The 26,860-nt window shown below is 35.5% G+C and overlaps 7 protein-coding genes, 1 long non-coding RNA gene and 1 pseudogene across 13 annotated transcripts; 4 read left to right on the top strand and 5 right to left on the bottom strand.

The window, feature by feature from the left end:
• Nucleotides 1-601: 601 nt before the first annotated feature.
• On the bottom strand, nt 602-3,640 carry LOC104779817 (regulator of G protein signaling 1). 6 transcript variants are annotated; one of them, XR_015596556.1, is made up of 11 exons: nt 3,528-3,640; nt 3,249-3,445; nt 2,685-2,805; nt 2,540-2,603; nt 2,367-2,451; nt 2,185-2,258; nt 1,804-2,084; nt 1,483-1,721; nt 1,272-1,396; nt 1,062-1,197; nt 602-982 (listed from the first exon to the last, which is right to left on the bottom strand). XR_015596556.1 is itself a non-coding variant. In XM_010504206.2 (11 exons), the coding sequence occupies exons 2-11, from the start codon at nt 3,326-3,328 to the stop codon at nt 794-796; spliced, it is 1,380 nt and encodes a 459-aa protein (XP_010502508.1). In that variant the 5' UTR covers nt 3,329-3,445; nt 3,528-3,615; the 3' UTR covers nt 602-793. The 6 variants fall into 6 exon arrangements, 3 of the variants coding, with proteins under 3 accessions (XP_010502508.1, XP_010502509.1, XP_010502507.1); XR_015596557.1 differs by having other exon boundaries at nt 3,537-3,604; XM_010504206.2 differs by having other exon boundaries at nt 1,062-1,183; nt 3,528-3,615.
• Nucleotides 3,641-3,764: 124 nt separating this feature from the next.
• On the bottom strand, nt 3,765-5,624 carry LOC104779816 (uncharacterized). Its single transcript, XM_010504204.2, has 8 exons — nt 5,380-5,624; nt 5,237-5,286; nt 4,909-5,151; nt 4,765-4,825; nt 4,557-4,681; nt 4,412-4,474; nt 4,201-4,325; nt 3,765-4,098 (listed from the first exon to the last, which is right to left on the bottom strand). Exons 1-8 carry the CDS (start codon nt 5,459-5,461, stop codon nt 3,945-3,947), a joined length of 903 nt encoding a protein of 300 aa, XP_010502506.2. The 5' UTR covers nt 5,462-5,624; the 3' UTR covers nt 3,765-3,944.
• A 285-nt stretch (nt 5,625-5,909) lies between these two features.
• On the top strand, nt 5,910-7,008 carry LOC104783530 (blue copper protein-like). Its single transcript, XM_087509889.1, has one exon. It carries the CDS (start codon nt 5,910-5,912, stop codon nt 6,879-6,881), a length of 972 nt encoding a protein of 323 aa, XP_087366015.1. The 3' UTR covers nt 6,882-7,008.
• On the bottom strand, nt 5,937-8,900 carry LOC104783529 (uncharacterized). The gene is made up of 2 exons (XM_087509888.1): nt 7,502-8,900; nt 5,937-6,832 (listed from the first exon to the last, which is right to left on the bottom strand). Exon 1 carries the CDS (start codon nt 8,814-8,816, stop codon nt 7,551-7,553), a length of 1,266 nt encoding a protein of 421 aa, XP_087366014.1. The 5' UTR covers nt 8,817-8,900; the 3' UTR covers nt 5,937-6,832; nt 7,502-7,550.
• A 649-nt stretch (nt 8,901-9,549) lies between these two features.
• On the bottom strand, nt 9,550-10,579 carry LOC147945358 (uncharacterized). Its single transcript, XR_015596554.1, has 2 exons — nt 10,105-10,579; nt 9,550-9,889 (listed from the first exon to the last, which is right to left on the bottom strand). It is a non-coding gene; the product is annotated as an uncharacterized LOC147945358 (long non-coding RNA).
• Nucleotides 10,580-10,640: 61 nt separating this feature from the next.
• On the bottom strand, nt 10,641-12,580 carry LOC104779815 (putative plastid-lipid-associated protein 4, chloroplastic). Its single transcript, XM_010504203.3, has 6 exons — nt 11,813-12,580; nt 11,576-11,689; nt 11,385-11,480; nt 11,060-11,134; nt 10,898-10,965; nt 10,641-10,808 (listed from the first exon to the last, which is right to left on the bottom strand). Exons 1-6 carry the CDS (start codon nt 12,113-12,115, stop codon nt 10,736-10,738), a joined length of 729 nt encoding a protein of 242 aa, XP_010502505.1. The 5' UTR covers nt 12,116-12,580; the 3' UTR covers nt 10,641-10,735.
• Nucleotides 12,581-17,311: 4,731 nt separating this feature from the next.
• On the top strand, nt 17,312-18,015 carry LOC147945357 (uncharacterized). Its single transcript, XM_087509221.1, has 2 exons — nt 17,312-17,336; nt 17,420-18,015. The coding sequence occupies exons 1-2, from the start codon at nt 17,312-17,314 to the stop codon at nt 18,013-18,015; spliced, it is 621 nt and encodes a 206-aa protein (XP_087365347.1).
• Nucleotides 18,016-18,310: 295 nt separating this feature from the next.
• On the top strand, nt 18,311-19,523 carry LOC147945356 (uncharacterized; annotated as a pseudogene).
• Nucleotides 19,524-22,459: 2,936 nt separating this feature from the next.
• Nucleotides 22,460-24,197, top strand: LOC109132652 (uncharacterized). Its single transcript, XM_087509220.1, has 2 exons — nt 22,460-22,905; nt 23,079-24,197. Exons 1-2 carry the CDS (start codon nt 22,516-22,518, stop codon nt 24,021-24,023), a joined length of 1,335 nt encoding a protein of 444 aa, XP_087365346.1. The 5' UTR covers nt 22,460-22,515; the 3' UTR covers nt 24,024-24,197.
• The last annotated feature ends 2,663 nt before the right edge of the window (nt 24,198-26,860 follow it).

The following is a 26,860-nucleotide window of genomic DNA, read 5'->3' as shown; positions in this document are numbered from 1 at the left end:
ATTTGGGGATTTTGTTCTGTTTTCTCTTGGGTATAAAACGGCGTTGTTTTGACACTAACGGGGAAGATTAACGACCTATTAACGTCGGCTGATTACTCTGTTTAAGAATTTAACGATATGTCCAATTCGTTGTGGTAAACAAGGTTTGATGATTTAAACGATAAATCAACAAAAGTTTATGTTTATAATAGTCTCCAAAAAAGTTGATGATTAAAATGACCACAATTTAAAAATTCGTGATTTTAACAATATTTTTGGTGTTGGAAAAAAATTCTTTCACAAATTTATAAGATTTTAGAAAAAAAAAAAAAGTAACTCAAGCGGTAAAAGAAAATAAAAAGTTAAGATGTTGGACACGCGTGAGATAAATGTGGAAAACATTATTGCCATATGTGTGATCATGAAACATGTGTCGCAACATCATCAATCTGCAAGGACATGACAATAATCATAAGGGTCAAGAGTTCTTTGCTATGGATGTTATATGAAATGTTTTTATAATTAAATTTTTTTAACATTTATCAGTTACATTCTAATAAAGAAATCTGGTATTATTTTGAAACGGGTGATGGCATATACATGTAATGTTCCAGACATCTCATTTTTCCAAAGTTTTCTCCGGTATACACATTCAAAACCAAACCAAAATCGGAACCGGACATTGTCTCTCTCAGTTTGGTATTACAAGAGTAAGAAAAAGACATGTACAAGAAATGTGAAATGAGAGATTACATATGGATTGATTTGCTATGAACAATCTATTTAAGTTCTGGTCTGTACTAGTTTAGACTCCTTAACCGGGACTACTGCATCTTGAACTCTTTGACATATGTTCTTGATAGAACGGATCATCAGAGCCTTGAACTGAACTTAGTCTTGGAGATGAAAAGCTCCATCCTTCCTTATGCATTGCCTCGTCACAGCTCTCCACTTCTTTGAACTTGATGAAGAAGATGGATGACCAGTAATCTCTCACCAAGTTCTTCAAAATCATTAAAAACAATGAGATTCAAGAGAATAAGCTCTGAGGTGAAGAGAGTGAAAGTGAGATGTTATTTTACCATCTTGATCAATTGCATCACTTCATTTAATGCGTTTTTGAAGAGATCAGGATGAGTTAGATCTTGAGTGGTTAAGATCTCTTGCCGGGTTTTATGAGATAAGTTTACTTCCATTTCCGCTCCTGCGGTCAAGGAACTGATAGTTACAGTTAAGCAGAGAACACCTGAGACGGGTCTATGAGGAAGCAAGAAGATGAACAAATAATAAACCTGCGACAATGAACTTCTCCATGATATGTCTAGCCATGTAGATTCTTCTTGTCGAATCATCTACCGGGATTTTACCATGATCATACACTTCTTCATAGAAATGCAATGTTTCTCCAGCGTAGCAGCTAACAACATACAAAACATTTCGTTTGAATAAAATGGCGAAACCGGGATTAAAAAATGAGATCATCGTACACATCAAATATAGTACCTATCAGCAAACTCCATAAACGATTGGCGAAATCTTTTATTGAGAAGAAGCTTATCGAGTGGCTCGTTAGGGTCAACAGGTCGAAACTCCTCCTTTCGAAATAATAATCCACTATCAGGTATGCCTAGAGCTTGACCCATTCTTTGAAACTCAAACTGTTCTCTTTTTTTCAAGCTGATTTGTGAAAGAAGAGGTTGGTTACTCGAGATGGAGAAGAAGACAACTACAAGAATCCCACCCTGAAAGAAAAAGAAACTCACAAGTCTGTTAAAAGTACAACTGCAAAATGATAAAGCAAAACCTTGGCATTAGCTTTCATACCGTGACTAAAAGTACAAATCTTGAAGAAACCTGAAGCCAAGAGATTTCATCATAAATCTCGTTTAATACAAACGCTGTTACCCATATAATGATTGAAGTGGCTGAGACAAGAATTCCTTTCCAGAGATCTCTAAGCTCATCAAATCTAAATTCTACATGTCGGACAGCTCTTGTGAATGCAATTAAGGCAAGGACATAGAAAGCATGAAGGCCTGCAACAGGGAAAGTCCATCGAGGACCCATGTGGCATTGACGATTGAGAGGCCTTTTTGCGTGGATTACTAAAAAACAAAATCAAAAAGCCTATGAGTTATTATCCAAAAACCAAAAGAAAAAAACGAAAACAATAGCAAAGTACACATCAGAGTTCTGAATTCTTACTAGCAGATACAAAGATCCATGGCAACAAAACAAGAGGTAGGAATATGTAGGATTTTACGGGTGGTAGACGTTTCCTACATTGCAAAGAGTATACATATAGCCAAATAACATGAAACACAATTAGAATCGTAATCCAACATCCCCTGATAATAGAAAGCATATTGAGTGAGATTGATCCTTACTTGACAAATATGAAGTAGAGTTGAAACGCCTGAGTTATACGGCAGCTCATCAGCAAACCGAATCCAAGTGGTCCTTCGATCCACACTAAAACCAAACATTACAGGATTACATATCAAATTGTACAATAGAACTCGTTTAAGAAGATGAGGAATCCTGTTTTTTCTAAACAAACCTGCCCAAAGATAGCAATATCGCCACCAATGTTTCGTCCTGATTCGAAGCAAATTAACTGACATCTAAGAAAATTAAAGGATAAATCTTCGTATAGAAACTCAACAAAAGTAGTAAATTCTTTTATAATCATCAAGTAGTCTAACCATAATTGAGAACAAAAGATTGAAGCTGGAGACAACTTGAATAACAGGGATCCAGAAACTGCTACTGTTAGTACGAGGAGCCTTGTGAATCAAACACGGTAAGACTGAACGCGATAGAAGCCTAGTAAACAAAAGTGAAAACCATCAAGAGAGAATCGAACTTAATAAAGAAATGAAACAACTTGGGAAGTTCATTGAATCAAGCTTATAAACTTCAAATCTAAGTATTTGAATCTTGCTATCAAGATACTAAGAGTAAGAACATCTAATAATTCCCAGCTAAAAGAGCTGAAACGAAACAAAAAGACAGATCCTTTGCGTCATATAAACAAAAGCAATTCCGATGAGACATAATATCAAACACTTACAAGACATCATACGAACATTAAAAAAAAAAAAACGATTGAAACCCCAAAAATTAGAGATTTTTTGTTTTCCGACCCAAGTCAAGAAGAGAGTCAAACAAGCAAAGCAAAACCCAGTAAAATAATAAAACCCAGATCTTTCACAACTAAGAAGAAAGGAGCTGAAACAGAGAAGATGAAAGAAGAAGACAATACATACACGAAGAAGCAGATTACTGAAATTGCAACGGCGACGTAATCGCTGGGACAACCTCCAGTTTTAGCACATTCATTCGCCATATCAGCTCTCTCTCTCTCTCTCTTCTCCCCACTCGAATTCTGGGTTTATGGGATTTTGTTTTGGTTTTTGGTTTTCAAAGCTTGTTGCTTTAATGTCAAGGTAAAGTGTGCAAATTCCTATAAAAAAAGAAACTTCATTTATCGGATGTTGGAGTTTAGAAAATTGAAAAAAAAAAAGTTTACATCTTTAAAAATTCACATTTCGCACAAGAGAAGGAGACGTCTGTGTCTCTCCATTGTTCACGTTTCTGTTCTCATCTGACTTTTTTGACCGGCGAAACACTTCCTTTTCCGGTAATATTAAATATATTCATGTAAGTAATATTCAATTTTAATTTTAATAAACCAAAAAGGAAATATTTAGTTTCAATTTTTTAATATAAATTTCAAGTAACAGTACTGTCACTAAAAAAATCATGAGACTCTTTAATCATGATTGGTTTTTCACTTTTCACTTCATTAATGCATAGAGATCCAATTTCACACTTTTGTCCTTTGTGACAGACTTTGGTACAGTAATTTTGCAATAAGCACACTCTCGGTTATAAATGTTTAACAAAACCACTCACTAAAATTGTAAACTTTTCAATTCAGCCCCTTTTCTGTAAATTTTTGTTTATTTCACTCCAGTGACTTTGATCTTGGAGTTGGAACTACGTCGCCACAACAGACCTCCGACCAAGTTGTTGAGCGCGTGGGCGGCCATCGGAACAACAAGACTCGACGATAAAACCGCTGCATAACCATAGACTATACCAACAATCGACGCCCTGAAATTTTTTCAAGAAACCACAAACAGAATTCAAGATTTGATCTATGCAATTCTCATGAGCATTGAGGTACCAAAATGTTTGATAAAAATGGTTTACTACCAAACTGCAAAAGAATACTTTCTTCCACTTCCTAGATGAAGTAAACCGAAGATGAGTCCAACCGCCACAATACCGTTCCAATTGGCTCCGACTAAAGGCATCAATGCACCTCTAAAGAGCATTTCCTGTGAAACCATCAATCTATCAAACCAATGAACAAAATACTATTTTTGTTTTTGTGTCTTACTATCTTTGACTGTTAAATTGTTACCTCACTAATTCCAGGTAGCATTGCAACAACAAGGTAATCTAAAGGTTCGAGCGAAGTAAGAATCTGCAAGTAGTGAATACCAACGAAGACAATAAGTGGAGTTTCAGAGAACCGTATATGAATGTAATTGAGTAATGTTTTCTACCTGTCGGTTTGCTGCTTCACTAGAATCAGCAAAATCTGGCCAATATTTAAGTAGCAATAACCTGCTTGATGATATAAACACTACAATTCCAGCAATTAACCCGAGATGCCAAGTTTCAAACCCAACTGCAAACAACACAAACAAGTTTATTGATTCTCTCAGATGATAATTACATAAACCACATAATCAGTTCTTTTTGAAATGTTACATGGTATGTCACTAGAGCAGTCTGGGACTGGTAATCCTTCAGTGGAAGCAACCTGAGACGCCTACTAGTAGCAACCAAATCAGTTAGATGCATATGTTAGAATCACAACAACAAAAAAACCAAAAACTTTCAAATGGGATTCACCTTCCTGATGATCAGACCTAGTGCAGCCATTAAACCAGAAGTTACAGTGCACGCCTGAAGCACTTTTTCTCGAGGAGCAACGACAACAACATCAGTATCAACTTGAGCTTCCTCAAATCTTGGAGAAGTCACTTCTTCTTCTGTAACATTTCTTGTGGTTATGTCTTTACCTTGTTGAGACTCTCTTTTGGGGTTCTTAAGTGATTTACGACTTGAAGAGGCTCTTACATCAAACTTAAAACTCTGAATATAATTAATCAGACAATTAGATCATCTGTTAGCAGATTTTATTCAGACCAAGAAGAGGCAGAAAATCCAAGAATCTTACAGTAACTGCTTGTACTGCTGGAGCAACATATAGCTTAGGGTTGGAGCCAACTGATCAAGTAAGCACAATTCAACCCAAAAAAAGTTCAAAATCTTTATAGAATACACATACTATGATGATATGGAGTTAGGAATCGAACTTACCTGGAGGTCCTGGACGAGGACGAAGGAGATGAAGAGAAGTTGAAGCTCCTCTGCTCCAAGATTGCAGAGCGATAAAACCCATCAGAGTATGTTGTGCCGATTCATAGAGAGACTTTTGGTGACTATACGGCTATACCTGACGACAAACTCCGAAACAAGAGGAAGAAGGAAGAAGAAAGCGTTGCAAGGCCTATACGGCTATACCTGACGACAAACTCCGAAACGAGAGGTCTGTGTCTCGCCAGCTTCATACGGCGCCGTTTGAAGGATTGCAGAAAAAACAAAAACCTTCCCAATTAGAAAAGGATGGCAAAAAAAGTGAATCCAATTCCAAAAAGGAACAGCGTTAAAAGAAATATCTTAAAATTCATTCATGTTAAGAGATTAAACTAAACTTAATCCTAAAAGGACAAGGATTAATTATTATGATTCGTAAAGCTATATAAATAGAGCACATACGTGACATTCTTTTTTCACCAAACATCTCATCATCGTTCAACTTCTTCTTCCCATTCATACGTTCTGAAATCATGGCCACCAAGAAGATCTTTGGCTTCGTGCTCGTGATCATGTTTCTCTTTAGTTCCACCTCGGCTAAACTATACAACGTCGGTGGTGACTATGGATGGACTGTCAAAGACGACTCTTGGGCTGAAAATAAGCAATTCCACGTCGGAGATTCCCTCGTCTTCGAATACGATCAGAACGTCAACGACCTCGCTCAAGTTTCCAGCGCTTTAGAGTATGATTCATGCGATGCCTCTTCTCCTAAAGTTGTTTACAACACCGGATACGATGTCGTAACCTTCAAGGAACCAGGACATCATTACTTCATCACCTCAAATCATATTCAATGCGTCAACGGACTTAAACTCGACGTTCTTGTCGTCCATGGCACCTCACGTCCAATTCTTTCTTCACCACCACCACCGAGCAAGAACCATGAACCGTCACGTCCAATTCTTTCTTCACCACCACCACCGAGCAAGAACCATGAACCGTCTCGTCCAGTTCCTCCTCCACCACCACCGAGCAAGAACCATGAACCGTCACGTCCGATTCCTCCACCACCACCAAGCAAGATGGGAAGGATCTACAAGGTAGGTGATTCCAAAGGATGGAGCGTCTACAACAGTTACTACTATTACAAGTGGAGTAAAAATAAACAATTTCGTGTTGGAGATACTCTCTATTTCGAGTACAACAAGGACCTCAGCGACGTTAGAGAAATCAGCGATGATCTTGAGTTCAAATCATGTGAATCAAATTCTACCGTAGCCGTGTACAGGACCGGACACGATCTCGTTAAGCTCACTAAACCAGGAGTGCATTATTTTGTAAGCTTAAAGACCGGTCTTTGTCAGGCTGGCATTAAGCTTCGAGTCACGGTGCAACCATCAACCGAAGATGTTACTTTGCCCGATGTTCCCAAGAAGCTCTCACCTATTAACCGCTGCAACAGGTGGAGGTGGTGGTTATGCATTATCAGACCTCATCACTAAGCATTCGGATCAACTTACTAATCAACCATGGGGAGTTTTAGTTTTAAGGGTTTTTTTTTTTGGTGTTATTAAGAGTTTTTGATTTTTGATTTTCTTTTGGTTTTTAGTTGTTCAGTGGCTGAAATACATTGTTTCGTTTAATTTTTTTTCATATATTTTTCTTAAATTTTCGACGTTTCTTTATAGTTTGATCATGAACGTGAACATGCTCCATTATATGACAAGGGACACCTGAGTGTCCATCACAAAGAGACATGAGTCTGCTCTGTTTTCTCTTGACAATTTCAAGATTTGAGCTTTTTATCTGATATAGTGCACAATGTCGATCAGAACAAGTTGAAAATAATGACAAAAGCTCCTCTCTTTTTTGTTCCCCTCTTATTAGATTTTATTAGATTACATGCATGATGAGGTGATATACAGAACAAGCGATATTAAGGTATGTATGATGCCTCATAACATACATGAGCAGGTCTAATTTTTACCAACTCTGCTAAAGGCATATTACATTGATGATGTCTTAAAATCATTTGTTCTTCCCTAATCAGCCTTAATGGTACAAGACGTGAACCTAGTTGTGCAAACGGTACGAAAAGAGAATTTCAGGTTTGAAACTTTACCGAGTTATAGGAAGGCCAACTCGACCGGACCGGGATAAAATGAGAAGAATCATGGAATAACACGGCTAAACTTTCTGCATTCATTAGGAGACCTCTGCTCTTTCCCTTGGCAGAAGAACAAAGTCGCGGGACACCACGAGAAGCAGTTTCCGGTGAGCTGCAAGTTCGCTGAGCCAGGCTTCAGAGCCATCAAAGGACCCGGTACGACACCGAATAAGAAATTCCCGCCTAGCAAGAGTCTCTGAAACCGGGAGAATTCGGATCCGGACGAGACGGTTTTCAAGACGTATTGGGTCGGGATCATACCAAAGAAGTTGTTGTTCTCCAAGGACAAAACTGAGAGCTTTGGTGATAAACCCAAGAACAGAGGTAACACGCCTTGGATCCGGTTGTTGCTGAGATCGATTGATATAAGCTCGCTGGGGAGACTCAAGGGAGAATAGTAAGGTGAATCTAAAGAGGTGAAGCCGTTGAAGGAGAGTGTTAGCTGCTGTAGAGACTGATGAGTGAAGATGAAAGATGGGATTGAGCCGCTGAGTTTGTTGTGGGCAAGATCAATCACTTGGAGAGAGCTGTAAAGTTTGAAGCTTTGAGGGATGGTTCCTCGGATGAGGTTGTTTCGCATCGAGATTTGGACTAGAGACTCCGGTAACGATGACGGGATCCGACCCGAGATCCGGTTATCGCTAGCGTCGAGGTAATAGAGGTTTTTGAGTGAGCTGAGATCAGGGAACTCGCCGGAGATGTTGTTGACTTGGATCTCTAACCGTTTTAGGCTGGAAAGACCGTTAAAACTCGCCGGAACAGAGCCGTCGAGGCGGTTGTTGTCTAGAAGGAGGTCCACGAGAAGCGGCATCGACCCGAGGGAGTCGGGTATGGATCCTGAGAAGGAGTTTCCGGAGAGGGCGAGGCGGGTGAGACGGGCGAGATTGGATAGTGAGTCGGGGAGTGGACCGGAGAAGTAGTTGCCGGTGAGATCGAGGGTGTGGAGATAAGGGAGGTTGAAGGAGAAGGAAGAGAGGGAGCCGGAGTAACCGGCCTGGTCAAAACTGAGCTCAGTGACCCGACCCGATACGCAGCGGAGCCCGCAAGTGAATGTGTCGCTGAAGACATTGTCGCAGGGATCGAGGGAGAAGTCCCAGGTACTCAGACAAGAGCCTGGACTCATGGATTTGGCATCTACTGAGCTTTTCAAGTCTTTAAGAGCTTTCACATCACCCCAGAAAGTTTTGGACTCTGTTAAACATAATAAAGTAGCTAAAATAATTAGAAGTGAAGACATAACTAAAGAGAGATGCTTTGGCTTCTGAGACATGTTTGTTTGGAAGAAGAAGAAGTGGAGCGGGGTTGGAGTGAATAAGACCGTTGGGCTTGGATGAGAGGCTCGTGATATATAGGAAACCTTGTTCTGAAACTTGAAAGACAGAAGAATTTATTATATATATATATATATAGTGTGTGATTATGTCATGTGTGTGTGTGTGTGTGAGGGTCCATCAGACAACATCTGTACAGTGAGGTGTGGTTGGCCCTATACACCATTCCCCCTTAAGATTCCAAAGCAGGACAACTCGTGAATATGACCAAAAGTTGTCAAAATCTAAATTGAAGTCTTGGTTGTTGACATAAAAAAAAAAAGTTATTATAATAGCCTTATAGGGGAGCAAAGGTTGGTGAGTTAAAAACAAACCAGTTTAGATGCAAATGCTAGAATCACAAAAACTTGAACTTTCAAAAGGATGATCTAATTGTCACTATTATAATCTCGAGGAGCAGCAATAAACAACATCAAATTGAGTCCTCAAATTTTGGAGAAGAAACTTCTTTTTATGTTACATTTCTTTTTGTCATGTATTTACTTTGTTGAGACTCTCTTCTGAGTTTCTTATGTGATTTACGAAGAAAGTTCTTACATCAAACTTAATACCCTACCCACTCATCAGAGACACACACAATAAGGAAGAAGAAAAACAACCAAATTTTTATTTTTATTGCTGAGAATTATCCCATTTAAGGTTTTGCGCTTTTTGTTGCTTAACATTTAAACGTTTACAGAAGAAGCTCGTCTTTTTATTCTCTCTTATTGGATATTACTATGTTACATTGCACTTGACGAGAGATATAAAAGGTATATAAAAGGTATCTCTTATTGGATATTACTATGTTACATTGCACTCTGTTCGAAGACAGACACATAAGAAGGGAAAGGGAAAAGAGAGAGATCGTTGCTCGGTCTTTGTCATGGCTGACAAGTCACACCACCGCAAGTCAAAGATGAGATTTTTCCACACCCCCTCTCAAAGGAGAGGCCCTCGTCGTTTCCCACTCATTACGTCGTCGTTTGGAACAAATGTAAAAAGAAAGAAGAGCTTTCCCATTTTCTAGTCCCTATACCAAAATCAAGAAAGAACACAATGAGACCCAATTGTTTCTTATAGTACCTATATCATAAATCATAATTCATAAGCATTATGCAATTACGACTCCAAGAAGCTCTAACATCAAACTTTATACCCTAAAGGTGATAATCAGACAGTAAGATAAGAAATATGTGAGAAGGTTTTGTTGGGACCAAGAAGAGGCAAAAAATTTAAGAATCTTACAGTGACTCTTGTACAGTTGTACCGCATGCACATCATATAGTTCGGGATTGGAGCCAACTGATCAAGTAAGTACAATTCAATCAAATCAAGATTCAGAATCCTGGTAGAATATACAGATGCATATGAGCATTATCAAGTTAGGAAGGTAATGAATAGAAGTTGAAGCTCCTCTGGTCCAAGATTGCTGAGAGATGAAATCCGACAGAGACTCTAAACAAACTAATGAAGAGTTTCACGAGGAGACGGAAGAAGAAAGCGTTGCAAGGCTATATTTGACGACAAACGTCACAAACAAGAGGTGTGTGTCTCACCAGCACCATGCGGCGGCGTCGTTTATCGGAGAAACACACAAGATGAAAGAAGAAAAGAACCAAAACTTTCTTGTAACATTTTGATGCAAATTAGAATCTAGATTATTCTAGAATAACCCCTTTTCCAACAGAGGGACATGAGTTATTTTCTGATTTCTCATGACAATTTAAAGTTTGAGCTTTTTATCTGATATAATGCAATGTCGATCAGAACAAGCTGAAACATTTACAAAAAAGCTCGTCTTTTTTTTGTATTCTCTCTTATTAGATTTTATGTTTGATTACATGACGAAGAGAGACAGAACCATTTTTTCGATAAATCAGAGAGGGATTCTATAAGTGGGATCGAACATCTTCAATATAAACAAGTTGCCTTTGTCACCTCTTGATAACCTGCAAAACAAAAACATTGTTTCAAGACTCCAACGTTTTGGATATTTCTTCAGAAAACATGAAAATGAAAACTATCATTCACTACTGACCGTAGTTCCTCGTCCACATAGGTAATCTCAAGTTCACCGCGCGCGCTATCAGGTGCTTTTACAGGAATCTGCACAGCCAACACCAATCAGTAAAAGAAGCATATGGTGTCTGATACAGTATAGGTTCTCTTATATAGCAGCAAGTAGTTTTGGTGTACTTACAAAGCCGAGAATTTTAAACACTTGAAGTTTTACAGCAACCTTCTTTGTATTGAGGGGTGTCAAGTCTCCAGTTACCTAGAAAAAACATTGTCGTAGTTTGCTATGTGAGTCTCATTTTACAAAGACTCTCCAAAAATAATACTAGATTGATGATAAAAGTTTGGTCTTAATCCTATGTTCTTGCCTTGTCACTTGTTAGCCACAATGGAACAGTTTAAAACACAATGGAAAGCAATAACAATGTTTTCTATAATATGGTCTAACACAACAAACCTAGTTGTGAGCAAATAACACAAAAAGCGAATTCAGCGGTTTGAAACTTTACCGAGTTATAGAAAGGCCAAGTCTCCATGTTTTGCACCTTTAGTGTATCCACATTGATAGATTGGTAGTTTGTTATTGATCTTAAGAACCTTGGTTTCTGTTGCATTGTTCAAGAGATAAAGAGATTGACATAACAAGCCAAAAACAAACATAGACAACAACAACAACAACAACAGCAACAAAAGTTCTAACCTTTGCTTGCAAAATCGAAGCAGAGGTTGTATAAATGAGCTCCCATTTCCCATTGACTAAATCAGACTTTAGAGGCTGCTTCGTTGGGTTAACTGCTTCCAACTTACGAGCTAACTGTCTCCGTACAAAAAAAAGTCATTCAGAATTGTTTCTTGATCATATTCTCTAGACCCTAAATGTACCAAAACTATTCTCAAGACCCTAATGATGGTTCCCACAGGAAGAGAAATCAAGAACCTGATCAATCCGAAGCTGATCATCAGGCGAGGCCGTAGCACCACGTTCGAGAGGTGCAATGGCTTCAAGAAGATCTTGTTTTAGCTGTTTCTGCTTCTCAGCTCGACCATTTCTTGTTAGAAACGCAGGAGGAAAGCTGAAAACAGCTTGGATTCTAAATCTTTCTCGATCACTGTTTCGGATGCTCTGTAGCTTCGTCGGAACGGCAAAGCCACTGTCCGACTTCATAAGACTGCCGGAAAGATTAAATCCGGTGGTCGGAGACATCGGAACTGTAGTCTTTAAGCATGAAGGTAAAGCCATAGAAATCAAAACAGGACAACACTTTCTCTCTAATGAACTTGTAAGAGTCCCTGCTTCGTTTCAGAGAGACTCTCTTTGAATTCAGACACAGAACAGAAGAAGAGAGAAGAGTGAGATCGTGGCTCTGTCTTTGCCATGGCTGACAACACCACCACAGTCGCAAAGATAAGATTTCTCTCTCTCTCTCTCTCTCTCTCTCTCTCCTCTGAAACGAGAGGCTCTCGTCGTTTCCGATTCCGTACGACGTCGTTTTGAAACAAATGTAAAAAAGGAGAGCTTTGCCAATTTCTTGAAATTGTCCAAAGGCTCTACCTTTTTTCTTGTCTATACTAAAATTAAGAAAGAAATACAATGCGAAAGTGATCATTTAAAATTTAAATTAGACTAGCAGTTGTTTTCTATAGTTCCAATCACCATGTATACAGAATGATACAACAAGACTCAGACTACAAAACTATTGCGTACATAGTTATGTGAAGGACTCGAGTTATATCTTATCTAGTGATGTTTAAACGGGTAGGATGCCCGCGGGCCTAAACGGGTCAGTTTTAAAAATTTAAGCCCGTGGCCCATTTAATAACATTACAAAAAACAAAAAATTTAAACGGGTGCACCCTTTTAAATATGTGGGCCTAACGGGTATGCCCGAAATTAAACGGGTAACCCGTTTATTTGCTAAAACGTCGACGTTCTTCACTTCGTCTCTCTCTTTCGATAGTTCTTCACTTCGTCTCTCTCTTTCGATCTCTATCGAGACTTATGAATTGTCTCCATCTCCATCTCCATTCTCCACGAAGCTTACTGTTTCTGGGTAACAACTAACATGGTAAGTTTAGCCATGTTACCTTTTTCAAAGTAACAGGGTAAGGTTCTTAGAGTGGGCTATGGTAGGTAGTATTAGAGTTTATATATTAGCTGTTTACATCATAGTTTGCAGTAGATAAAACTAAATGTTCTATGTTTATATATTGAAACTTTGCTTGCTTCTCCAGTTCTCTAACCGTAGCTCTCCAGTTCTCTGTTTGCTGAATCTGGATGTCTAACCGTATATCTCAGTTCTTTGTTCTCTGTCTAACGTTCAAGCTTTGCTCTGTACCCGTAATTGGTTACGTTGTTTTGCAGATTATGAAAGTAAATAAACTCTTAACTTTTACATAAAACTATTTTCCTTAATAAGTGACTTTTTAATTAATTCACATCTTTAATAGGTAACATAGAGACCAACGATGACATTGGCACAACAGAATGTTCAAGATCAGGAGATTCAGATGGGTTTTGATCGATAAGTAGAATAACTGGTGAGGATCAATGAGATTCTCACTTTGATTCTGACTTTGCTTAATGAGATTCTGACTTTGATTATGACTTTGCTTAATGAGATTCTGTTCGACTTTGATTTAAGATGTTTTTGACTTTGACTTACACACACCCTTGTTAGATTTTCGTATAAAGAAATTGTATTTCGATTAAACTGTTGTTGTTGTATGTGATAGGGCTTTTGCTACTATGCCAACACAATCTTCTTCTCTATCTTAAGAATGAAAAGCTTTTCATGGTAAGGGTATAAACGGGTCTAAACGGGCCAAATAAATGGACAAAGTCTAAATGGGTACAGAATCTAAACGGGCAGGATATAAACGGGCAAGGTATAAACGGGTCCAAAACGGGCAGGACTTAAATGGGCAAGGTCTAAATGGGCAAGGTAGTCCCATTTTAATATCACTAATCTTATCATATTCTACAAAGCTCCTTAACGATTGTGTTTATTTAATACTATGAATCAAGGGCTAAAGTTACCTATATCATAAGCATTATGCGATTACCAACTGAATTGACAAAACTTTCAACGCGAGTTACAAACAGGAGAAAGAGAGAGAGTAGATGCATACACAATGAACGAGAGTCTCAAATATACACATGGCCACATGGGAGAGCACAACAGAACCAACAAACTCTGACCATCACTTTAACCACTCTTCAATCCTTCTCTGGTTGTGATCTTTGTACCACACCATAACCAACTCGCTTCTCATTGGTTTAACTTTATGTTACTGAAAATTCATAATCAACAGAAACAATATAGGAAGGTTATATGAACAATTCGCGATAAATTTTTCATGAACAATTGATGTGTTTAGGCTTGGTCCCCATGGGCCATGGCTAATTATTGTATAGTTGTTGACAGTTTTAATCTTTTCTAATTTGTGTTGATCACGAATTAGTAAATCATATTGGCTCTAAGTCTCTAACTCAGAGGTACTTCGATCCTTGTCAAGGAGACCTTGATGATGAGTGTGGAGTACTCGTGTCCTATATATAGTTAACTAAATAAGAGTGTGGTAACATAGTCTACTTTCTTAAATTGCATGCCAAATATCCAAAATACACATGACACGGTCATAGGATTGATCAAATGTTTTTTGAAGACCTAAGGAGCCTAGGCTAAGTTATAACTCTGTGTGATCATGGTTCGATAGGTGTCTAAATTCCTTTGATTAACACTTTTGATGCATTAAAAATACTATATTTTTATCGTTTTTGTATTTGTCTCATGTTCACTATAATCATCCCTAAGTTTCTCTTCTCATTTCTACATATTAGTCCTAATATGTGCAGCATATTAAAAAAAAAAAAAAAAAAAAACTAGACAGAGACAAAAAAGGGATAGATGAATTTGGTGACCAAGATGGTTACAATATGGAGTGGAAAAGAGGTCGATGAGCAATGTTGACAAACATGAACGATTCATGAGAAATAATACATCAAAGAGAGCATTTTGCAGAGCATCTCAAATGGTTTTCTATTTTTTCTTCTATAATAGAAATCCTCTATAATAGGGGTGAATTTTACTCCAATCCACCTCTAAAATAGAGATTGCTATTTTTTCCTTTATTTATAGAAGAATTCTATTTTTTCATACAAAGAGTTCCTCTATAAATAGAGGAACTCTATTTTAGAGATTAGAATAGAGGTGAGTTGGAGTAAACTCATCTCTATTATAAAGATCTCTATTATAAAGGAAAAAAATAGAAAAAATCATTGGAAATGGTCTAAAGTAAAGGTGAGCGGGTGAGGACTGAAAATTGAGAGACGGTAAAATGGAAATTATCCATCACTCTCTCTATATTTTTTCTATTTTTTCAACTTATATATGTTTCTACCTCAGTTCATTTATGTTTTAATGTTCATACCCTTTACGTGATTTAGTAACAAATAGAGTAGACGAACTCTCCCAAAATTTAAGAAGTAAGTTTGACAATTTTTGTCTTATATTGCTTCTTTAAAAAGAAAAATTTAACCCTCACGTGCAAGGAACTAATTTAGCATGCATTCTTTTTTTTTTTTTTTTTTTTTGTCAAGAACATAGCATACATTCTAAAGGAAGCGGAGAAAGAATTTCAAATAAGGTCTGTTTGACATTGTTTTTAATATATAAGACTATCCTCATTGGTAGTCCTTAGATGTTTCTTAGTAAATTTCTTTGGTATAGGTTTTAATTGTTAATAAAACAAAAGCTTAAGGATTGAAAGAAACGATTCTTATTTTAGGATCAAAAGAAACGTTTCTTGATGGACAAGTGGCGCGATGAGATTAATTTGGTAAATTTTATCTGGCATTTCTCTTTCTTTTTCGTGTGTTCTCTCTTCTCTCTCTCGCTCTGTCGAAGGAAAAGGCGATTCCCATTGAATTTTTTCTTCTCTTCCAATAGATTTTTTTCTTCTCTTCCAATTGATTTCCACGTCTGATTCTCCATGGATTCGGCGTCGATTTGGTTTCGATGAAGCAGACAGCATTTGATTCTGGTGAAGATCGATCTGTCGAAACCCTAATATTTGGGGAAAATTCAAGAACTTCGATTGCGTTAGGTAATTGACTCAATCTTAGTTTATTTATGTATTTGCGCGTTATTTGCGAGTTAGAAGAGTTTTATTTGTGAGTTAGAAGAGTTTTATTTGCGAGTTAGAAGAGTTTCATCGATTGTTTGTTTTGTATGTTTATAAATCATGGATATAGGATTCGTTTTTGTTTAAATTTCATGGGTTTTGAGTCCATATAAGTCTGCTTGGAAGTAATTCAAAAAGTGAGAAATGATGCATATGATCCGATTAGTCAAGAGTGTAGAACTCTGTATTTGGTTAGATGGTTGGTTGATTCTGAGTTTTTGTGTTTGTTTTATGAGTGTTATGAGTTGATCTATGTAATAGTCCGAGTGCTTTATGAGTATTATGAGTTATAGTTTCATTGTTTTGATATGTATCGGACTTTGTGGTTCATTGTTTTGATATTATGAGTTATAGTTGCATTGTTTTGATATGTATTCAAACTCTATAAACCAGCCTATGTGGTTCATAAGCAAACTGTAAATTGTTTTTTCATAGTCGGATTGAGTTAGTAGTTGGTTGTTGGTTGTTGTGTCTTTAATGGATGTCTTCACAAAATTGGTATTAAGACTCATGTACCTGTATTTATGCTTTAATGGATGTCTTTACACAGTTAGTTTCATTACACAGTTAGTTTCATTACTAACCATTTCTTGTTTCTTGTTTTGTGAGTTTCTTTTAGTTGAGCTCAAGCAAGTCACAGTTAAGGCGACAAGGAAACAACATTTCAACCAACCGAAAGAGGTAAATATACACCTAACTGGTTAGAAACCAATTGATTGCTTTGTTTGTTTGGTAGTATCTATTTTGGGGTACTGAGTTATAGCATGACTGTTAATTTGTGCTCCTATGTGTACTTCTTTGTGACTAGGTTGTCATTAGTCTTAATTGGTGGTTGTTATGTCATTAATGGAAGTGACTAGGCAGTGTATTCATTGTGTGTTTGGTGTCGAAAATTAATTGTAACTCCAATATACTTCACCTTATAAACTAAGCTTTTCTTGATCTTTAAACCACAAACCCGAATATCTTCCAAGCATAAACCGTTTTTCTTTTCTTTCCATATTCTTCTAAATCCCATTTGCTACTATGGAGTCTGACCATGATCTAAATCAGTCCACAAATTTTGTGGGACTTATGAATAGTCAGCAGGGGAGTGGCTATCCTCAAACCATTTCTTTTGATTCCCTCTACCCAAATATACCTACTCTTTTGTCCCCAGTTCCTCTCTTTAGTTCCCAAGTCAGTTCCGCAGCTTCCCCAAGTGAAGACACAACTGCAAGTCGTAGGGAAAGAAGGAAATGGACACCTTCTGATGACCGGATTCTCATTAGCGGGTGGTTAAACACCAGCAAGGATGCTGTGAAAGGCAATGATCAGAAGGGCAGAACCTTCTGGAAAAGGGTTGCTGATTATTTTTCAGATAGTTCACTTTCTGATGGCAATGAGAAGATAGGGCCAATTCAGTGTAAACAGAGATGGGCTAAGATTGGTGATACGGTCGGGAAGTTTTGTGGAACATATGCTGCTGCGGTGAGGGCTAAAACTAGTGGTCAGAATGAGGATGATATAATGAAGATAACATATGATATGTACTACAACATTTATCAGAAAAAATTCGTTCTTGAGCATTGTTGGTTAGAGTTACGCTATGACCAGAAATGGTGTGAGAGTGTTAATGGTAAAACACCTGAAGTAAGCAACAAGAAAAGACTCTTTGATGATCCTGCACAATCTTCAGCTTCTCAGACCGACGATAACATAGATGAGCCAACAAACACAAGGCCTACTGGTAGAGACGCTAGTAAGGCCAAACAGAGGAAGACTCATACAGAAGCGAAGGAAGAGAAGACTTTGAAGGAGTACCAAAGCATGTGGGAAATAAAGAAGGAAGAATTGGTGCTGAAAGAGAGATTGTCAAAAATACAAATTCTTGACAGTTTGCTGGCCAAAAGTGGACCTCTTACTCCGAAAGAAGAAGCTATGAAAGAGAAGCTGCTTGACTTAGTGGATGATTAGTTTTAGAACAAATCTGATCGAGAAGTGTCCTGTTTGCGTCTGTTGAGGCTAGTTGAGTCTTGTTGAGTCTTGTTGAGTCTTGTTTGAGTCTTGTTGAGTCTTGTTTGATTATAAGTTGAGTCTTGTTTGATTATAAGTTGATGTGTAAGCGAATGTCTAATTTCTTGTTTGTCTAATGCTTTTGTTAACAGAACAAGGAACACATGGGGCGATATAGCTATAGCCAGCCGTCGTCATCTGAATGTAATGGTTATCTGGTTGACGAAGAATCTAGCCATCGGCTATATGATAACATTTTTCCCGAAGATTCATTGAAAGAAATCGGGAAGAAGGCCAAAACCGTTTGTGGAATGATTATTTCAGTGAATCTCTGACATACCCTCCCCATATATTCCGACGATGTTTTAGAATGAACAAGCCATTATTCTTGCGTATTGTCGACCGTCTTACTGCAGAAGATCCTTATTTCCGACAAAGAAGAGATGCCACAGGAAGGCTTGGCCTTTCTCCGATCCAAAAATGTACTGCAACAATTAGGCTACTAGCATATGGTGGCGGGTGTGATACGGTGGACGAATATGTCCGACTTGGTGAAACAACTGCTCGAAAATGTTTGCAACATTTTGTCAGTGGAGTTGTCAATTTCTTTGGCGATGAATATCTAAGAAGACCCACACTAGAGGATCTTCAAAGATTACTATATGTTGCAGAAGAACGTGGATTTCCCGGGATGGTTGGGAGCATCGACTGTATGCATTGGGTTTGGAAGAATTGCCCAACAGCTTGGAAAGGCATGTATACACGAGGATCCGGCAAACCAACAATTGTTTTAGAGGCGGTCGCATCATATGATCTCTGGATATGGCACGCTTTTTTTGGATCTCCAGGTACTTTTAACGATATTAATGTTCTTGATCGATCTCCCGTCTTTGATGATATACTTTATGGTCAAGCTCCACAAGTTACCTACTACGTTAACGGCAGAGAGTACAATTTGACTTACTATCTGACAGACGGTATTTATCCGAAATGGCCAACTTTTATTCAATCCATACCACTACCACAGAGTCCAAAAGCATCTTTATTTGCTGAACGCCAAGAAAGTGCCCGAAAAGATGTTGAGCGTGCTTTCGGTGTCCTACAAGCTAGATTCGCCGTAATCAAAAATTCATGTCTTTTATGGGATAAAGACAAAGTGGGATTGATTATGAGGACGTGTATCATACTCCACAATATGATTGTTGAAAATGAACGAGATGGATACACTCAAACTGACGTTTCTGATTTCCCATAAGGAGATGGTGTAGATCTTTCATATTCTATCAATATGGCTTCAAATATCAGCAATGTGCTGAATGGTCAAACGATAATTCGTGATAGAGAAGTGCATCACCAATTGAAACATGATTTAGTTGAACATTTATGGACTAAATTTGGGTATTAAATTTGTTTCATGTTTAATTAAATATGTTTCTATGTTTTATTTCATGTTGTGTGTTATGTTTTTGTTTTTTAATGTTTTGTGTTTTAATTTTAAATATTGTATGTTATTTTATATTTTTATTATTAAAATATGTTTCTATGATATATAAAATAATTTCAAATATTTAAATTATTAATTATTATTTTACTATATTTATTACTAAGAAACACCTAAACTTGGTTCTACCAATAATCAACAAAATTTTCCTTTTCTCTTAACAAAGTTTCTTTTCCCATTTTTATTATTAAAAATTGTCTTAAAAAACAACTAAGAAACACACTAACGAGGATAGTCTAAAGCTAATGGTAGAAAAATGTTTAAACTTTAAAGTGTGAACTTTGCAATAGAGATGGCCTAAAAGTCGGCCAAGACAACCTACCTCCGGTTGCGTGTAAATAGGGTTTGTTTAGCTAGAAATCAATAAAAGAAAAAGAAAAAAATTGTAAGTAACGCTACTATCCCAAGAACTTGTACGTTGCAGAAGAAAATCAGAGTAGTCCCGGTTTTCAATGCTCCTTAGGCCATCATTAATGCTCCTTAGGCCATCATTAATGAAACAACTTTTTTTTTGTGTTCTTAGATTAAATATATAGTGAAAATAATGTTAGATCAGTTGTTAAGATCATAGGTAAAAAAATGGAAGAACTAATTATGGTGTTCTTAGAATAAAGATATAGTGAAATAATATTCATAAACATTTTACAAATTATAAAAACTTATAAAATAACATTTAAATTGCTTACTTATATAAAAACAATTGTATACTTATAAATTAATATAATATTCATAAACATTTTACAAATTATAAAAACTTATAAAATAACATTTAAATTGCTTACTTATATAAAAGCAATTGTATACTTATAAATTAATATAATATTCTTAAACATTTTACAAATTATAAAACTTATAAAATAACATTTAAATTGCTTACTTATATAAAAGCAATTGTATACTTATAAATTAATATAATATTCTTAAACATATTACAATTATAAAAACTTATAAATTAACATTTAAATTGCATACTTATATAAAAGCAATTATATACTTATAAATTAATATAATATTCTTAAACATATTACAATTATAAAAACTTATAAATTAACATTTAAATTGCATACTTATATAAATGAAATATTTTTTTTTTTTCCAAAAAATCTCGTCCAATCACATGAAGCCACGTCAAATAAGAACTGGGCTTAAATCAGTTCTACATAAAGAACTAAAAAAGTGTTCTAAACCACTATTCATTATTTTTATAATTTTTTGGGCTTAGAACACCCTTGGTGTTGTCCCATTAATGATGGCCTTACAGGCTTACACCAACATTGAGCCCCAAAATAACTATCCATCAACTTAAAGACATGATTAACTCTATCTAGACTTTATCTAAAGAAGCAAGCAACTTAAAAGGTTTAAACATACAACTTCAACAACTTCTTTGACTTGTTGCCTTGTCTCTTTTTTTCTTTTTCCATGTATTTGGTATCTATCTTGTGCATGATTTAAAACTACAATTGTTGCAATAAAACTTGATGTATACGATCCCGTACCCGAGAAACCAGTTTCGTTTAAACTTGCATATATTTACTTAATCAGACATCCATATATTTACGCCAACTTTATAGATGTTAACGACTACCACTACACTAGATTTTAAATGATAATTTCTAATGAAGAATTTGAGAGGTATCTCTCCTATTGGCTATAGAATTTGTATGATGTTAAATTATTTATGTATCTCAATGAAACTTTCATACTCACATGTCAAAACTAGTAAAAAATAAAGTATATACTTTCCTTAACTAACGCAATCACAAAGTAATTGCTGGAAAATTATAATCCGGTGACATACTTAATTGTTGTACAATCACGTATCAAATATCCGTAATTAAATCAATCCCTTTAAAGCTTGATTGCTAAACACAAGAAGTATAATTGAGATACTTGACCGATCAATACGATTAAAACAGAAGCACACTTACCTTTAATATTACATGAAATGCCATTAGAATTAATAAATTTTAAGATTCCATTAATGGTTAACTGGTCTAACTAACTATTAAGGGGGAGGTATTGGTTTAAGATTTAGAAAGAATTTTAATGACTTTAAAAGTTAGGTAAAATATGTTGTTATTCAATCAAGACTTTTAAAAATCTTTAAAAATTTGGTGTTATTGGTTGTGGATTTGTAAAAAGTTATCTAAAATCTTGATAAATCTAGTGTTATTGGATTAAGAGTTTTATAAAGTCATTAAAAGTTTTATGTTATTCAAGTAAAACAAAAGAATCTTGGATTGTTAATGAATTCAAATTTTATGTTATTGGTTTAAGATTTTATATTATTTCCTTCATAACAAAAGTCATGAAAACTCTTTCATCAAATAGAAAGATTTTACAAGATTAGAAAAAACAAATCATCAAGATTTTAAAAAACTTCCTAAACAATCTCTTAGAATCCTTCATTTTTAACTTTCAATTTTCTATGATTTTAACAATCAGCAAGAACATAAAGTCATTAAAATTCTTTCTAAATCCTAAACCAATACCTCCCCCTAACTAAATTATTCCCAATATTTTTTTAGTAGTATCTTTTAAGATTTAAACATAAAGATATACTTATATTTTTTTTAGTTATAACATAATCTTAAATAAATATTTTTATCTCTATCTCTATTCAATATTTTTTCAAACATTAATTAACAAAATTCATTAAATAATTACTAAAATTTTAAATTTAAATTTTGATCTATAAAACGAGATATTAAAAAGCAAAAGAGAACCCAAATAGAAAAAGATTCTCCAAATCGCATTAAAACTGAATCAAAACCGTTTCTGAATTTGAAACGTTTCATTGGCGGTGGTTTCAAAATGCAATTTTAGGGTTTATGCCTTATGGTATATAAATAGAAAATGCTCGTGTGAGGGAATAATATAGTTTACTCGCTTTCTCTTTCTCCAAGAGAAAACTTTAAAAGTTTGAAGAAACCATTTACCCCTTAACTGTTACGGCTATGGCGGCGGCAGCGAAGTTCTCGGTTGACTTGGACTACGAAACTTGGGCTCCAAAGACGAAAGCTACACTAACGGAGAAAGGACTCTGGGGCGTTGTGGAAAACGGAGTCCCACCGGATCCGACGAAGATTCCACAAGTAGCGGCGACGATTCAACCCCAAGAACTTTCGAAATGGAGAGATCTCGTGGTAAAAGACACGAAAGCCCTCCAGGTATTGCAATCTTCTCTTCCAAACTCGGCTTTTAAGAAGACTCTCTGTGCTTCTTCTGCCAAAGATGTTTGGGATCTGCTCAAAGGTAACCATGGAGGGATACTAAGTAGATTAGAGAAGGAGTTCGAACAACTTAGTATGGTCGAAGGAGAAACACTTGAACTTTACTTAGATAGATGATACAATTTAGAAAGGCTTGGTTTATACATTAACATAAGATAGGTATTTATACATTAACATAAGATAGGTATTTATACATAAGGGTAGAAATATGATAAGGCTAAGTTTCCTATTCTAAGATAAATACTAATGTAAATAATACAGAAGAGATATAGTGTAAATATTCTTAATGTATATTTTCTAGATCCTCTTTGATCTCCAGTTTCCTTGATAATAGAGTTGAGAAAGTCCTTGTACAGTTTCGTCGTTTGAACATTGACAAATCTAAGTATGAGGTTAACAAGAAGTTCTTGAGTTCGCTTGCGAGGCCGTATAGTGTCGTAGCTCCGATTCTGGAAGAGAACATGGAAGTGATGGAGAACATGTCTCTTGAGAGTCTTGTTGAGTTTTTTGATATATATGATTCTGTTGCTGAGGAGTTTGTTCTTCTAATGTTGAAAGATATGTGTCTTAATAACTCGAAGCCTGGTCGTAAGTGGTGTGACTTGTGCAAGAAGAACAACCACAACCTAGAAGAGTGTTATTTCAACTCTAGGGCAAGGAGAGGTAAGCCGAGGAAAGGCAAGTGCTTTCAATGTGGAGAACGAGATCACTATGCAATAGATTGCAAGAGAAAGATTCAGCAAGAACAAGTGGCCGCCACAGAAGCTGCCAAGGAAGAAGAAGAAATCAGAGCTGATTACCTCATGATAGCAGAGGACGACGTCGTTTCTGGTAGATTCAGTTATGATGAGGATATGTGGATGATATACGCTAATGGTACCACGAATCATATGACTCCGTATGAGAAGTACTTCACCACTTTAGACAGAAGTGACAAGGCTAAGGTTGGATTGGCAAACGGGAAGGTTCTCAGTGTTGAAGGAAGTGGAGATGTGAAGATCATGATGAAGGAAGGGAAGAAGAAGACGATCAAGAATGTGCTTTACGTTCCCGAGTTGAACAGAAACGTGCTGAGTATTGATCTGATGCTAGCAAGAGGCTATTCGACAATAACAAAACCAGACGAATGCATTTTTCTTGATCGGACTGGGGCAGTGTTTGGGGATACTGTGTGGGACGAGAGAGGTCCTGCTCTGCGTTTGAAGGTGATTGAAGATGATCTCACCTCTTAATGAGCCTGCTCTTTTCACTTTGGTATTGGACCTAACTCGTAAGGTGGACGTATGTGGGTTTATTTTAAAGTTGGCAGTGGACTTAACTCGTAAGGTGGACGTATGTGGTTATTTTTAAAGTTTGGTGTTATTCTGTTTTCAGTTTGTTCGTTTTTATTCATATTCTGGTACTGCAGTATGAATTATACTCTGTGTGGTCTTTTTTAATCTTGGACGGCTTTTGGCATTACTGTTGTTTCCAAAGACCTATTTTTGTTTATTCACTATGCAATGCTATTGTCAAGTTTTGTTAATGGTGCAAGCTTGGACGAATTCTAGTTAAAACCAAAGTATGGTGCAAGCTTGGACGAATTCTAATCACAATCATAAACCATCAATAAAACTCATTCACAAATTTTGGATTGAAAAATTTAGATTTTTCAAATGTTGAGTGAGCCCTCTTTTTTGTTAGTTCCGAGGCCTCAACTCTTCTTCTACGTGTGTATTTTTTACAAGTAGTAATTTTGATTCTCGAGTTTGATAAAATGATTTAAGAGAGATGAGTAAAAATTCATTGTTGCATACTTCCTCTGATCATATCTTACCTCTCTTACTCACACACTCTTAATAATAAATTTACACACACAAACACATCTAGACCTCTAGATTTTAACAACTACCACAGTACCACTAGTGACTAGTCCATCCATACCTCTAGAAAACTAGACTACGTTTTACAAGCAAAGTCAAACAACTTACCTTACACACTAACAACTCCAACCAAATTGGTCTACTATATGGATTTTGGTTTGGTTTAGTGCATTCGGTTTTCCAATTGCACTAAACCAAACCAAAAAGCGATCTTAAGTTCTCTTAACTTAGAAACATCTACACTTTTAGGGTTAACTAACATTACTTTATAAATATACTGAATAGAAAACGAACGTTGGGGTCAGTGTGAATAGGGATTCTCTTTCTCCAAGTGTTAAAGTTAAACATATTCTGGTACTGCAATATGAATTATATAATCTTTGTGGTCTTTTAATCGTGGACGGCTTTTGGCATTAGTGTTGTTTCCAAAGACCTATTTTTTGTTTATTCACTATATGCAATGCTTTTGTCAAGTTTTGTTGATAGTGCAAAGTGAAAACGTGGACGAATTCTAGTTAAAACCAAAACATTGTGGTTAGTTCTAATCACAACTAGGAGAGTTACTCGCACGCTTGTGCGGACAAGAATTGAATATAATATATTAATTTATTCTCAATTAAATTTGTTAAATCAAATTTTTGTTATGTTTTTGAATATGTCTGATTTTTTATAGTATTTTAACTATTCAACTTTGACTTTTCAAATATTTTATTTCACTTCTTAATTTGAAAATAAAAAGAGTAGTTATATAGTATTGTACATATGCAAATCTATAATTCAAGAGTTTATAGCCCATTTACAAAAGAGCCCAATACAAATGTTAAGGTTAATCTAATTATGTTACTACGGTTGATTTAGATTAGCTACGGTTTATCTAACTTAGGTTAATATAATGTCTTGGCTCAAAATAATATGTAATTTCGTTTAGACTACAGTAAAACCTCTATAAATTAATACTCTATAAATTAATAAACACTATAAATTAATAAATTTTGCTGGTCCCAAGTCGGGCCAGTGTAAAAATTAACAATATTCGATAAGATAATAAGATAATAATTTTTTCGAAATCTCCTTATAAAATATGGTCCCAATAATATCATAAATTAATAATTATGTAAATATATATATATATATATATATATACTGATATAATAGTGTATGTTTCTCCTAAACCTCAATTCTATAGAACAATTGTAATGTTGTATTTTCAACCTATAATAATATCTCTAAAATATTTTATAACATGTCATACAAATAATTAAAATTTAAAGTTTTAATTTTTAGATATGCATCATTTACAATTTGATAATTTGACAGATTATTAAAATAGGAGAATTGATATTATTATTCATAGATTTGAATTTATGTGTCTCATGTGTATAAGTCAATTTGTCTATAATATTTGTAATTTATTGTAAATAGTGCTTTCTAAATATTACAAGTTCAATTCCTAAACCATAAAATTTATAACATCCGAAAGTTTAATCTTATTTTGCTATAGTTGTTCCAATTCATAATTTTTTTAAAAATAAACAATTAAAACTATATCTATAAATCAATAATTATTAATTTACACTATAAAATAATAATTATTAATTTATAGATAAATTAATATCACTATAAATTAATAAAATGTCTTAGTCCCAACATTATTAATTTATAGAGGTTTTACTGTATTAACATAAGTTTGCAAATACAAAAAGGTTTTTTAATCTGTCGTTACTTCATTTTGTGTCTAATTATGTTAAGGTTAATCTAATTATGTTACTACGGTTGATTTAGATTAGCTACGGTTTATCTAATTTAGGTTAATATAATGTCTTGGCTCAAAATAATATGTAATTTCGTTTAGACTATTAACATACGTTTTAAATCAACCCATAAATGAATTTCTAGTTCTTAGTACTACAAACATTCATACAATTAAACTAAAGTTTGCAAATACAAAAAGGTTTTTTAATCTGTCGTTACTTCATTTTGTGTCCCGGAAGATCCACCTTCATGCTCCATCCTATGCTTTATGTAATAACGTCCAGCAAACTCTGAGCTGTAAATATACAAAATACATTCAAAACATTAGCCCTACCATCATACACTAATTGATTTTAATGTACATTCAAAACTTACATAGCCTTGTGATGCTTAAGTCCTTCAAACTCCGGTTTTATAAAGATCTTGGAGGAGGCCGATGTGTTTTCAATACATGG

This window comes from Camelina sativa, chromosome 4, assembly GCF_030686135.1.
Source record: "Camelina sativa cultivar CO46 ecotype springtype chromosome 4, ASM3068613v1".
Lineage (NCBI taxonomy): Eukaryota > Viridiplantae > Streptophyta > Magnoliopsida > Brassicales > Brassicaceae > Camelina > Camelina sativa.
This window is presented reverse-complemented; position numbering and strand designations above follow the sequence as displayed.

Excerpts from the sequence above, each read along its gene's own strand:
- LOC104779817 (XM_010504206.2), bottom strand. The coding sequence starts at position 3,328 with ATGGCGAATGAATGTGCTAAAACTGGAGGTTGTCCCAGCGATTACGTC. Across the intron at positions 1,184-1,271 it reads GGAGAAGTTCATTGTCGCAG|GAGCGGAAATGGAAGTAAAC; the intron begins GTTTATTATTTG and ends CCTTGACCGCAG. Across the intron at positions 983-1,061 it reads TGATGCAATTGATCAAGATG|AACTTGGTGAGAGATTACTG; the intron begins GTAAAATAACAT and ends ATGATTTTGAAG.
- LOC104779816 (XM_010504204.2), bottom strand. The coding sequence starts at position 5,461 with ATGGGTTTTATCGCTCTGCAATCTTGGAGCAGAGGAGCTTCAACTTCT. Across the intron at positions 5,287-5,379 it reads TCCTCGTCCAGGACCTCCAG|TTGGCTCCAACCCTAAGCTA; the intron begins GTAAGTTCGATT and ends TTACTTGATCAG. Across the intron at positions 5,152-5,236 it reads CAGCAGTACAAGCAGTTACT|AGTTTTAAGTTTGATGTAAG; the intron begins GTAAGATTCTTG and ends AATTATATTCAG.
- LOC104783530 (XM_087509889.1), top strand. The coding sequence starts at position 5,910 with ATGGCCACCAAGAAGATCTTTGGCTTCGTGCTCGTGATCATGTTTCTC.
- LOC104783529 (XM_087509888.1), bottom strand. The coding sequence starts at position 8,816 with ATGTCTCAGAAGCCAAAGCATCTCTCTTTAGTTATGTCTTCACTTCTA.
- LOC104779815 (XM_010504203.3), bottom strand. The coding sequence starts at position 12,115 with ATGGCTTTACCTTCATGCTTAAAGACTACAGTTCCGATGTCTCCGACC. Across the intron at positions 11,481-11,575 it reads CTTCGATTTTGCAAGCAAAG|AAACCAAGGTTCTTAAGATC; the intron begins GTTAGAACTTTT and ends ACAATGCAACAG. Across the intron at positions 11,135-11,384 it reads CTTGGCCTTTCTATAACTCG|GTAACTGGAGACTTGACACC; the intron begins GTAAAGTTTCAA and ends TGTTTTTTCTAG.
- LOC147945357 (XM_087509221.1), top strand. The coding sequence starts at position 17,312 with ATGACCGGATTCTCATTAGCGGGTG. Across the intron at positions 17,337-17,419 it reads CGGATTCTCATTAGCGGGTG|ATAGTTCACTTTCTGATGGC; the intron begins GTTAAACACCAG and ends ATTATTTTTCAG.
- LOC109132652 (XM_087509220.1), top strand. The coding sequence starts at position 22,516 with ATGGCGGCGGCAGCGAAGTTCTCGGTTGACTTGGACTACGAAACTTGG. Across the intron at positions 22,906-23,078 it reads TTGAACTTTACTTAGATAGA|TGTATATTTTCTAGATCCTC; the intron begins TGATACAATTTA and ends AAATATTCTTAA.